The following is a 12689-nucleotide window of genomic DNA, read 5'->3' as shown; positions in this document are numbered from 1 at the left end:
ATTGAGAAAAATGCCTCCTGTAGGCAGGTCTGTGGGTTATTGTTTTGATCAGTGATTGGATGACAGCTTACTGTGAATGGGAGAACCCCTGGGTCATGGGTGGCATAAAAAAAAACAGGAACAGCAAGCTATAAGGAGCAGGCCATCAGCACTGATCCTCCGTGGTCTCTGCGTCAGCTCTGGCCTCCACGTTTCTGCTAGGTGTGAGTTCTTGCCCTGACTTCTGACTGTGATCTGAAACTATAAGCCAGAATAAATTGGTTCCCTCCAAGTTGCTTTTGTCCTGGTGTTTCATGACAGCAATAGAAGTGCTAAGACAAGGTCACAATAGGGGAAGGAAATACAAAGCCCACAACTGGTCAGTCATGGGAAACCCTGCTGGTTATAGCAGAGAACTGGAGGTAGAATCCGGATGAAAGGAATGTTGGGTTTTAATCCCACCTCATCAAAATGTTAGAAGACAATTGGTAGCATGGCGCGGAGCTTTACAGAGCTGACTGTCTTCCAGACGCTAAATTCCCTGTAATACAACCGAAATGTCCTCAATACCTGTCCAGAAACACTTTGTGTACAAATGCATATTCATGAGCATTCAATTCCAGCATGTAATTTATCGCCTCAAGAAGGGAGAACAGGCCGGGCAGTGGTGGCGCAGGCCTTTAATCCCAACACTTGGGAGGCAGAGGCAGGCGGATTTCTGAGTTCAAAGCCAGCCTGGTCTACAGAGTGAGTTCCAGGACAGCCAGGGCTACACAGAGAAACCCTGTCTCAGGAAAAAAAAAAAAAAAAAAAAAAGCAGGGAGAAGAGCCTAGAGTCATTCCCACTTGGTAGTACTTGTTATGTCATCGCAGTTCACTTGTCTTAGGGTTAATTTTATGTGTCTGTTTTGCCTGCATGTATGTCTGTACATGCAATTCAGTGGAAAGAAGAGGGCATCAGATTCCCTGGAACTGGATCCAGTTAAGACATTTGTGAGCTGCCATGGTGGGTGCTGGGAATCAAACCTGGGTCTTCTAGAAGAGCAGCCAGTGTTCTTAGGTACTGAACCAGGTTGCCTGCCTGGCACTTTGGTTTTGATGGTGGTACTGTATTCTATGCAATGGAAGGGTAGCAGGTCTCCTGCTAGTGGATAGTTAGGTCTTCTCCAGTGTTCCTGTATTGAACAGTGTCCTAATGACCTTATGTCAAAGTCACTTCATTCTCTGCACACTCATCCCTGGGACGGATACCCTGGACTGCTGGAGGAAGACACGTGTGTCGTTGAAATATAGGTGGCTGTGCTCGAATTCCCCCAAACAATGTGTGCTGTGGCCCCAAGTATCATAAAACATATCCCAAAATTCCAGACTGTGTATCTGTATGCCCCAAATCTGAGTCCCTGTCTGAGTCTGATGGTGTTTACAGCTGGGCTCTGTAAAGGTGGTTAAGCTTAGGTGGGTTTGTGGGTGTGGGGTCCCTGTAATGGGATTAGTATCCCTGTGAGGAGAGGAGGTGAGCTAGCTTTCTGTGCCATGTGAGGTCACAGAAAGCTGCCCTCGGAAGACCTTGAATGCTGCCCTCGGAAGACCTTGAATGCTGCTTGTTCTTGGCTCCCCAACCTGCTTGATGTCTCTCAGCAGATCATGTGGGACACAATGTTTTCTCTCTCTTAATCTGCAAAATGGCATCTTCATGTGTTTCCTAAATTATTTATGGTAAGCTTCAAGCTATCCAAAGTTTTAAGTGCAGAGACCTCACATTCCCACCACCGACCTCAGCAGCCCTCTCCTGCCGTTCACAACTGCACTAGAACCCGCATCACTGTGCACATTTTAATCAATGGATATACCCGTGTAACATTCCTGTAAGACCCCAATCACATCAGCCGAAGAGGAGCCCATAGGTTCCAGTGGATACTCAGCTTCTGGCCCAGCACCTGTTGACCCAGTTGCTCAGCCCCCACTCATGCTCAAACCTCCCCTCCCCCGTCTGTACGCAGCTTGGCTCCCTTCTCTGCTGCAGGGTCCATGCACTTCCTTGTGTATCATTTTTCATCACCACATGATTTTTTCACTCTGAAGTTCTTCTGTACCTGTACCCGTCCTGCCCTCTGTTGATGGCTGTGCTGGTACTTTCCAGTTTTTGACAATAATGACTAGAGCTACTGTTCATTTGAATGTAAATCTTTTTAAGGGTACACATTCGTCTCTTTAACATATCACTAGGAGAATTGTTGGGTCCTGTGACAGGTGGTGGATTTAACTTCATTATAAATTGCCAGTCCCTGCTGGGCATGGTAGCACGTGCATATAATGCCAGTACTCAGGAAGCCGAGGCAAGAGATTCATGAATTCAAAGCCAGCCTGGGCTGCATGCCCTTTCCAGAGTCCTGGCAGGAGGCAGTGATGGGCATCATGAAGGCTTTTCCATCATCGCACAGCTATTTGCCATGTTATCTTTTCATCTTAGAATGTGTGTGGTGGTATCTCATTCTGCTAATTTGCATTTCCTGGTAGTGAGAAAATGGAATGCACCCTCACTCTCCCCCTCCCCCCTCCCCAGCCTTATTAGCTATTCTTGTAACTTGCTGGATCCAAGTCTGTGTCCCAAGAAGATGAAGTGGGGTGTTGCCCTCAAAGCCTTATTTGGGGGAACTCTGGAGCAGGAGCTGTACAGCAGGACAGTGTCAGATTACTATGGACCCAGCGAGGACTTCCTCATCGGAGGTGTGTGTCTTCCTCATGGCAGTCTGTGTGCTTAGTGCTGGGTGATGCACAGGATCAAAGTTGAAACAGGGTGTCACACTCGATGTTATCAGAAGGTCACCCGATAATCTGGCTTCTGTGACTCTGGGCAAGGTTATTTAGCAGTGAAACCTTGATCACGTAGGTGCAGCTTGTGGCCTTTGTAGAACTGAGGGTGCCGACCGTAAAGGGGAAGCAGAAGTCACTGCCAAGGACACTCCCAAGGAAGCCACACCAGGTAGTGTCAGCATCTATTAGACCGGTGGCTACTGACACACAGCCCCGTGGCCAGTCTCTGTGCCCAGTGCTGGCTTCCTTCCCTGCCCACCGCCCTCATCTTTCGCCAGCATTTTCAAGTCATACTTTGTCATGTGTATTTTTGTCCCAAATTTATCATTTTATCCAGGGGGTTATTTCAACACGCTGTTCCAGCATCGAGAGCTCCTCGAAAGGACTAACTAACCTTAACATTTCTTCTACTATATTTAGTATGAATGAGGCAGAGTCCCTGTCTTAGCCTGGGTGTATTTGATCCCCTTCTGCCTGAAATGCACTCTGGAGAAAAGGTTGAGACCACCCAGAACTTCAGACTGGCCAAGTTATTTGTCACAGGAGAGGAAGACATGCAGCCTGGAGGCACACTGGAGCAGGGGCGTGGTGGCACTTCACATAAGGAGGGGAAGGGGGACGAGAGGTGGCAAAGGTGGTAAGGTCAACAGACTAGCACCAGGTCAGTGGTGTTGGGAGTAGAGGGTGCTCAGACCTCACCTTCAAAAGGAGGGTCCGTTCAAGCGATGACTGGCTGCAGGGGCTGAGAGAAGACTGATAGGTTGGGAGAAGCGAGGGATGGAGAGCTCAGAGCCAGGCCCTGCGTCAGCTGAGGAGGATGGGACTGTTAACTGGAGGGTGTGCAGAGAAAAGAAAGGGCAGAGATGGGGAGCAGCGCAGCCCGGGGATGCTCCCCTACCTTCCTCCTCTGGTTCCTGGAGGCAGGTAGAAGCTGAAGATGAAATCCAGTCTGTCCAGTAGAGAGGAGGAGCATGCCAGGCTTCACCCACGCCACAGACACGGGTCATCTGCCCTGAGAGGCAGGACATGGTGAGCCATCGGTGGGATGGGCAGACAGAGAGGTCAAGGGATCTGGGGTCCCTTGGGAGGGAGTAAATATCCCACCTCCCTTTCATGCCTGACGGCCTGTGGGCACTCCTGGCATGCTGCAAAATACCAATAATTCTTACTGGGGACCAGGCCAAAGGGGCCAGGAAGGGCCTGGGCCATATTCTCAGCCTCCCACACACCTCTGAGACACCAAGTGTGCAGTGTTGTGTCCTCCCCAACCCCACCAAACTCATGCCAAAGTCCTAGCTGCCAAGGAAATGAGGAGACAGGCCTGTTAAAGGGGTAAGTAGGGAGGGTTCTAGTTCAGTGTGACTGTGTCCTTCTAAGAAAGGACATGTACTTCAGAATGCACTGAGGACACAGAAGGCTCGACCTACACAGAGAGGGGTCTCAGAGGCTAATCCACCTACTGTCCCTGCTCTAGGACTTCTGGCCTCTGGGACCACAAGACATGTCTATTGTTCAGTCCCTGTCTGTTGGATCTCATGTCAACCTGGGCCAGTGAACAGAGCCAAGACAGAAGCAGAATGCCAGTCCAGCACCTCTGTAAGTTGTCCCATTCTGTAGCATCCTGCTCAGGAAGGCGAGAGTCTGTGGGCCTGGAGAGCCACTGGCTTATCTGAGGGGCCACTTACTACCACACCTGGGAAGTGGTGCCTGAGCACTGCAGCATTGGCCACGACCACACCTGGGAAGTGGTGCCTGAGCACTGCAGCATTGGCCACAGGTCCTCAGTGGCTGCAGGGTATCTGGACCACCTCCCTCTGCCCAACCTAGAGCCTACGACTGCCTCTACCTCGAGCAACTTTGTAGCCTTTGAACTGCAACTATAGCTACCTGTTACCCCATGACTTATGCTATAGCTGCCCAAAGGGAAAGTAGAAGAAAGAAGTGGGGAATGAGGTGGCTTTCACAGTTGTAGACCTAACCAAGCCATGCTCAACAGCAGTGATCTGTAGTGAGAATTCTGGAATTTTGGTTTCTTTAAAAAATATAAATATAAGAATATGTTTTCATTTTAATCCTAGGTGTGGGGAGATGGGGCCACTTTGTAGCAGCTGACTAGCTCTAGCAGAGGCAGGGTTTTGCCAGATGTGGATAGTTTCTGCAATTGTGTGACATTTGGAATTCTGGGATTCCCCCCCCACACCCCCAGGGTATATAAATGCTCCAGCCCCATAGGCATTGTTGGTAGTTGTTGGTTGTGTGTGGGGGAGGGAGTTGGTTTGTTAGACAGTCATGCTCAAAGGAGAAACAAAAAGAAGGAAATCAGGTTCAAGGACTTCTACATCTCTCTCCCTCTATCCTTCTTTCTCTCCTATCTAGTGCTAGGAGGTGAAACCTGGGCAAAAGAACCCACAGAGTAGGGGCTGGTGAGACGGCTCAGTAGGTAAGAGCACCCGACTGCTCTTCCGAAGGTCTGGAGTTCAAATCTCAGCAACCACATGCATGGTGGCTCATAACCATCCATAACAAGATCTGACGCCCTCTTTTGGAGTGTCTGAAGACAGCTACAGTGTACTTACATATAATAAATAAATAAATCTTCAAGAACCCACAGAGTAGCTAAGTCCAGCTACAGTGATCCTCACATTAATGTCAACACAGGTCCTGGGACACCCAGTGCTATGGCTGGCCTGGTGTGCCCCAGATCTGGGTGCTGGGGTCCACAGCCTGGGTGTTCTGACCTGCAGCAGCCCTGCCATTCTAGGCAACACACACTTCACTCCATTCCAGTGTTGCAAAGGAGCCTGGCAGGATAGAACCAGAGGCCCTGTGTGGAACAGAAGCCACCATGACTGTCAGAGGCCTCTGTCCACACATGTACCAGGAGTTCTAGTAAGCACTGGCAGGGAGAAGCGCAGTCCTCCTCCACGGGAGATTCAGGGAAACGGAGAAAGCATGGAGGGCAGAGGAGTAAAACAAACCCACGTGGAATGGAGACGGCGCTGTCCTCTAGCTGCCTCCCAGCTTACAGAGAATGCCGGCTGCTGGCAGAGGCTGCAGAGGCTGTGGGCATGACAGTGGATGTCATGAATGAGTGGGTTGGTGAGGGTGATGGTGACGGTGGATGTGATGATCGTGATGACAGAGGTGACATAAGCTGGGTTGTGCTGCTGCTGGATGACGCCATAGGTGACACGGAGGGAGGTGGTGACAGAAGTACTGGTGGCAGAGATGAAGGCGGAGCTAGAGGTGAAGGGAGGGGGAGGAGTGATGGGTGTGGGGGTGATGGTGGAGGTGGACAGTGATGGGGATATAATCGAGGTGATGGTGAGGTGGAAGTGATGCTGGTGTTACTGAATGTGGTAGAATTGGTGATTAGAAAACATGGTAATGGTGGTGGTGATGGCGGTGATAAGAGCTGGAGAAGGTAGCAGTGATGGCGATAGTGGAGGTGATGATGGTGGTGCAGGTGATGGAGGTGGTGATGGAGACGGTGGTGGTGCAGGTGATGGAGGTGATGATGGAGGTGGAAGTGATGGAGGTGGTGATGGAGGTGATGATGGAGATAGTGATGCAGGTGATGGAGGTGCTGATGGAGGTGGAAGTGATGGAGGTGGTGGTGGTGGTGATGGTGGTGGTGGTGGCAGAGGTGGTGGTGGAGGTGGTAGAGATGATGCCACCATAATATGATGCAGGAATCATAATGGAAGTTGCAGAGGCAGATGGTGGTTCAGAGATGGTACTCATGGAGGCTCATGGCAGGGCTTCAGTTGGTGGAGGCAATGGAGCTTGGGGCACTGACAAGCAGTGGTCAAGGTGGAGGTGACAGAGATGGACACTGGTGGCGGGATCTCTGTCTCAGTGGAGATGAGGACAGTGGAGATTAAGGTAGAGGAGGTGATGTATGTGGAAGCAGTGCAGAGGACATTGAGAGGATGGGGGACCCAGCGGTGGCTGTGATGGCGACGACTCTACAAGCTGGGCTATCTGCAGAGATGGGAGTGAGTTGAGAGTAGAGAGAGAAGACCAGGGCAGAGGCACGGGGAGCTTGGCGCTCAGCTCCACCCCTGTGAAGATCAAGTGTGGAACAATAGCTGCAGTGAGTGTTCATCTTCCTTCACTGAGGTGGTCTACACAAACTCCCTGTGCTGTTTATGAGTATCAGAAGGGCATGGAGCAAGAGGATGTTGTGTGGTGCATGGCTTCTGTGAGGCCAAGGGCTAGGGGGTCGGGGAGGCAGCATCTGCCCCTGCTGCGCTTGTTTCTCATGGCCTTGACCACCCCTCACCCACTTCCTCTCACACACTGGCCATCTTACCCTGTGCACCCTGCTCTATGGTCTACTCGGAGGCTCCTGGGGAGCCGCAGTGTCTAGGGAGGAGTCTGGACTCCCCTGCCCCACCCCCCCGACTCTGCTCTGCTGAGTGCTCAGGCCATCAGGGTCTGTGGCCACCAGGGTCTGGGCTGCTCACTCTGCCACACAGCTGAGACACCCACCCAACCTTCCCGGGAAGCAGGCAAGTCCTAGACTTGTCGCCCATTGGTTGAGAGTTTGAGGTACTGCCAAGACTTTGTACACGCCTCAGTTTACCATCTGGCCAACAGGTCAAGATGGACACTTCCAGGGAGGGTGCCAAGAGGCCTGTGCCGTCCAGGAATGGAGCTGGAGGCTTATGGAGGCTTAGTGAAGTCCAGCAGGGCGGAGTCCACTGACCAGAGGGGCCCCAGGAAGCCTCCCCTCCCAGGGCTCCAGACCCCCTCCTCTCATCCCCATTGGTATGGCAACAGCTGCCTTCTCCTCCTCCCGGACTAGGAAGCTTGGGCTGAGTCATGGGCTCATCTGGGAACATGACAGGGCCTCCTGCAGGACAGTGGCTTCCATCCAGGCTTCGTGGGAGGCATGGCCAGTGTGGGGCAGGGGAGGGCTGGGCACCTCCTCCCAGGACTTACATCTGGAGCCAGAACTGGGAAAGCCACAGGAATTGGCCCAGGAACTGTTGGGCCCTTCCGGTACCAGCTTAGGGTGGCCAGGGCTCCCCCTGCCCCGAACTTGGCCCAAGCAGTATGGGGCTGACAGCACATGATGAGGCCATTCTACTCCATCTGCCAGGGGGCCTGGTAAGATGGTGGACAAAGCCTGGAGGGCTCATGGGACATCTGCACCCCTATGCCATGACCAGCACAGGGAGGTGTAGGGGAACTGGCCTAGGCCCCTAACCATCAGCCTGGAGCCCAGCCACTCAGTACAGCGGGCCAAGAAGGAGTGAGGGGGGAAATGAGAAAGCCTCTGGTCCAGCTGTACCCTGAAAGAAGTGTGAAGCAATGTGGAGGGGGAGATGAGAGAGCAAAGGACACACAGTCTGGGGTTTGCCTGGACGGTTTGGAGGAGGCAGAGAACCACAACCGCAGAATCAATCTTAGATCCAAGACCCTGCCCTCCCTCACATCATCCTGCCTCTCTGGGACTCCTCTCCCAATCTCCCGCATCAGGGAGAAGAGGCTGCCCGTCACTAGGCCCAGTCCACTCACCCCACTGAGCACGAGCACCTCTTGGACTGCGTCCCCAGGTCACCCACCGCCCCCATTCCCAGCCTAGCAGAGCCCACTTCCCCCAACTGCGAGAACCACCACAGCCATCTTCACCGCGGTTGGCTTTATTACACTGCCATCGTGACCAGCAGAGGGTGTGGACTAGGAAGCCGGCGCTGCAAGCAGGGCTGTGCAAACCTGGGCAGAACTGTCCTGTGGAGTCATTTCCCAGTGGTCCCTCCAGGGGCCGAGCAGCAGTGAGACCACAGGCAGGAACAGTAGCTGGGTTGGCCCAGGGAACCCCACACAGCAGAAAGCACCTGGACCCCTTCTACAGCTGTCCTGTGTTCTCCACACAGGTAGCATATCAGACATATACATACACGCAACTGAACCATGCCAGTTATAAGCGTATAACCAGTCACCATTCTTTGTTAATTTCACAGTAACTGTGCACCAAAGACGACGAGAGTCCAGTGTTGACTCAGGGTAGGCAACCTGCCCCGGGCAAGCAAGCACTAGAGGAAAAACCAACACAGGGGTGTTCTGCCTACACACGTGTAGTACTACACACACACACACACACACACACACACACACACACACACAAGGGGTTGGGTGAGGGAGGGAGGGAGGGAGCGAGGGATTGTTGGGACCATAAGTCACAGGGTCCTACCAGCCGCTCCAGAGGTGGAGTCAGAAGCCAGGACAGCACCGCCTCTTCCCCAGCTCTGTGCTGCAGCTTGTCCTGGGCCTCCAGGCTTGGGGCATCACTGGCCAGAACCAGCTTCCCAGGGCAGCCATGGACATAGTAGGTGAGCACAGAGACAGTTAGGAGATGCACAGTGGGTCTGTCCACCTTGGGGAGACCAACTGCCACTTCACTCCAGACCAAGCAAGTAAATACATCAAGCGTCAGCAGAAGACACGTGACTTAGATTCGCCCACCTGTCCTCGGGGCCACGTGCAATCAGCAGAGACAGCCCTGCTGGGGGGAGGGCAGTGCGACCACTTGCTGAGGCCACCCCCATCCTGCCCCAACCCCTTCCTGAAATGACCAAGGCTTGCTTGGGGTGCAGGTCGTCAAAGTAAGGTGGCCCATATCCACGGCAGAGGCAGAGGGCAAAGTCCTTCACATTTCAAGGGCACCAGCCTTCCTTCCAGGGCTGTAGATGAAGGGACAATCTGCCTCCCTTCTCCCTGTGTGACAGCTGCTCCTACCCATGGCCTCTGCAGGAGGTGGCGCGGCCAACATTGCTCCCGTTAAAGCTGGATGAGAATGACCGCGGCTCCAGGGAGACCCTCAGAAAGCAAGAGAGCGGCTCCTAGGGTCAGGCCTGCTGGAACACAGCAGCAGCAGCGTCAACATGCAAAGCTTGGCTCATGGCAAAACCTGCCATCCCCAGCCCCATGAAGCCAGTAGGGGACACGTGCAGGGTCCTCAACCAGTAGCAGACACAGAGTAGCCTGGGGAGGCTCCAGATATAAAGACAATCCATTTCCAAATTCCCCTTCGTTGTCCAAAGTCCCACCCCGTCCTACCCCGATAACAGCCACTCCAGGGACACCCAGCTTCAGCCGCCCTCCTCATGATGCTTGGGGTCCCCGCTGGGGCTATGCCTTCTGAAAGGCCAGCTGTATCTCTATGGCCCCCGCTGGTACTTGTTGTGCCCGAGGCCTTCTCAACAGGGGCTCCTGCTGTCACTCACCAGGAACGGCCTGCTCACTCAGTGCACCCTGTTAAGACACTTGCATCAATGACTTTCTTGACAAGTTGAGTCATTCTATCATGGCATTAGGCACAGGAGGACACTCTCAAGTATCCCAGCAGGTCAGGGAAGCCCCGGGGCAGGAAAATGGAGTTACCCCTCACTGCCCAGTGAGCGGGCAGGTCAGGCACCCTAGAACCTTGCTAGAGAGGAAGGAAGTGTCCCTAACTGGGCAGGGTACAACCTCAGGTGTGAGGTGGGGAGAAGGGGAGGAGGCGGCGACCCATCCAAGAAGCAGCAGCATTCATTCAGGTTGGCTGGTGCAACCCTCTAGCTTTGGGGCAGAGCTACCACCTGCCTGTGCTGCCTTCCTGTGCCCCGGAGTCGCCCAGGAGACCCTGCCCCTTCTCTCCCTCCAACACTTCACACAAGCAAGGGCTTGACCAGGCCATAGTGGAACTTGCGGACATGGCGGTACAGGTCACCAGACTGTGTGAATCGGCGCTCACACCAGCGGCAGGCATGGGGCTTCTCCCGCGTGTGGACCACAGCATGGCGGCTTAAGTTGTGTGAGTACTGGAAGCTCTTGCCACACTGCACGCAGGTATAGGGCTTCTCCCCAGAGTGTGTCCGTTCATGCCTCTTCAGCGTGTATGTGCAGGAGAAGGTCTTGCTGCAGAGTGGGCACGTGGGCACGGCCCCCTCGGGGGAGAGCCTGGCACGGACACTGTCCCGCTCTCGGAAGTGGGCGCTGAGATGCAGCTGCAGTGCGTGGGTGCTAGGGAACAGCTTGCAGCACAGTGGGCAAATGCAAAGGTGCCTGCTGGAACCCAGCTCTTCACTGTCCACCACTGGCTCTGCATGCAGCCCAAGCTGCTGGCTGCCCGTCCCTTGGATGTGCAGTGGCTCCAAGTCCACTGCCAGGCCCTGGGCTGCAGAAGCACAGACTGGTGGTGGGGACTGGTCCGCACTCCGCGGGCTGCTGCTATCTTGTTCTGAGAACGAATCTTGCTCAGCCTTCACCAGAGGCTGGGCCACTTGCTGTATAGAGCTGCAGAGGGATGTCTGGAGGAGACAGGGTGGGTGGACCTGCTCCGGTCTTGGGCTAGGCTTCAATGACAGGTCCAGGGCCCCACTTGTCTGCTCTGCAACCTGCCAAGACGGAGGTCCAAATGTTGGCAGGGGATGGGCAGCCTTGACCCCTAGAGATGGGGGTTTGGCTTTTTGTGCGGCTTGGCAGAAGGCAGGGGACCAGGAAGGCAGGGGATGCGGTGGCTGCCCAGGAAGCTCTGTCCCCAGCGTACGGGTCTCCAGATCTGGGTCCTTCTTTCTGAGTCTGCCCTTGCAGACCTTGACGATGTCATACATGTGCAGGTAGCTGGCGGCAGCCAGGACGTCCTCGACAGGTAGGCTGTGCAGGTCCAAGCGGCCCTCATACATGAAGTCCAGCAGGCGGCTGAAGGCGGGTACCGTGACGATGTCGCCGTTGAGCCGCACTGTGTCGCGGCTGCTCGTGGGCTGGTCCCTGTAGAAGAGATGGAAGTAGACACTGCACGCGGCCAATACAGCGCGGTGCGCAGGGAAGCGCGCGTCGCCCACGAGAACAGTGCAGTCGCACAGGAACCCCAGCTCGCGCTGCTGCCTCAGGCGGCCCAGCAGCCGCACGCCGTGCTCCGGGAACTCCATACCGCCGCAGTCATCACCTGGGCACAAACGGGACGCCTGTCAACACTCCGGGGATGCCGTGGCCCCCGCTCGCCCCGACGCGCCCTTCCCGGGTGCAGGCAGCCCACAGAGAGGCGCGGGAGTGACGCGCGCAACCGCCAGCCCTGAGCTGCCCCGGCACCTGCCCGGAGCAGGAAAAACTCGATCGAAAGTAAACAGAAGCCGCTCTGCCGCCGGGGCGGGGCTCGGGGCGCAGCGGAGGGGCCGAGAAGTGCGGACAGAAGTCAGGACTTCAGGCTGCCTCGCCCGCCCCCCCCCCGCCTGCCGCGCCCCCCGACGCCGGAGTCGCCGCCCGCCCGCACCGCCGCCAGCTGCCACCGCTGCCGTCGGCCCCATTTATGGCAGCGCGGCCGTGGGGAGCGGCCGGCTAGGCAGGCGGAGCCGAGTACCCGCCCCTGTGCTCACCTTCCCCGCACACGCGGCTCTCCGCTCGTTCTGCAAGCTTTCCCGTGCAGCTCGGACCGCACCGAGCTAGGGGCGGCGCGCCCCGGCCGGGAGGGCGCGGGGACCCGGACGGCGCCGGGCGGGGCGCGCACTAACTTGGCCGGCGGGGCAACGCCTGCTGCTTGCCCCGCCCCGAAGAGCGAAACTCCGGGCTGGAGCTGGAGGGGGCGGGCCAGGCGACTTCCCGGAGAGGCCGAACCGCTGAGGTCACCTCGCTACCCCTTCTCTGTCCGCCCCACCCGGTCAGCCCCGCTAGAAACTAGTCCGCCGCACTCTGTGGCGGGAGGGGGTGCGGGACCCTCTCGCGATACTTGTCTCCTGGGCCTCTGTACCCTCCATGGGGTCCCGACTGCCCTGGTGGACAAAGGGGCAGTTGCTTCTCCGTGGACTAATGCACCGGCAGTCACTGACAGCGTAGCCGGGACAATGGCCTCGGACCCGTTGGAAGACAGTCTTTCAGATGGGTCAGGACACCACTGGGAGACCACAAAT

At 55.6% G+C, this 12689-nt stretch overlaps 1 protein-coding gene across 1 annotated transcript; it reads right to left on the bottom strand.

Annotated features, from left to right (window-relative positions):
- Positions 1 to 8438: 8438 nt before the first annotated feature.
- Positions 8439 to 12292, bottom strand: Zbtb42 (zinc finger and BTB domain containing 42). The gene is made up of 2 exons (XM_029540905.1): positions 12159 to 12292; positions 8439 to 11731 (listed from the first exon to the last, which is right to left on the bottom strand). Exon 2 carries the CDS (start codon positions 11712 to 11714, stop codon positions 10452 to 10454), a length of 1263 nt encoding a protein of 420 aa, XP_029396765.1. The 5' UTR covers positions 11715 to 11731; positions 12159 to 12292; the 3' UTR covers positions 8439 to 10451.
- Positions 12293 to 12689: the final 397 nt, after the last annotated feature.

The sequence above is a fragment of the Mus pahari genome, chromosome 7 (genome assembly GCF_900095145.1).
Source record: "Mus pahari chromosome 7, PAHARI_EIJ_v1.1, whole genome shotgun sequence".
Lineage (NCBI taxonomy): Eukaryota > Metazoa > Chordata > Mammalia > Rodentia > Muridae > Mus > Mus pahari.
The sequence above is the reverse complement of the archived record's forward strand: the minus strand, read 5'-3'. Positions and strand labels throughout refer to the sequence as shown.

Bases quoted from the DNA above. Each gene is read 5' to 3' on its own strand.
- Zbtb42 (XM_029540905.1), bottom strand. From the start codon at position 11,714: ATGGAGTTCCCGGAGCACGGCGTGCGGCTGCTGGGCCGCCTGAGGCAG.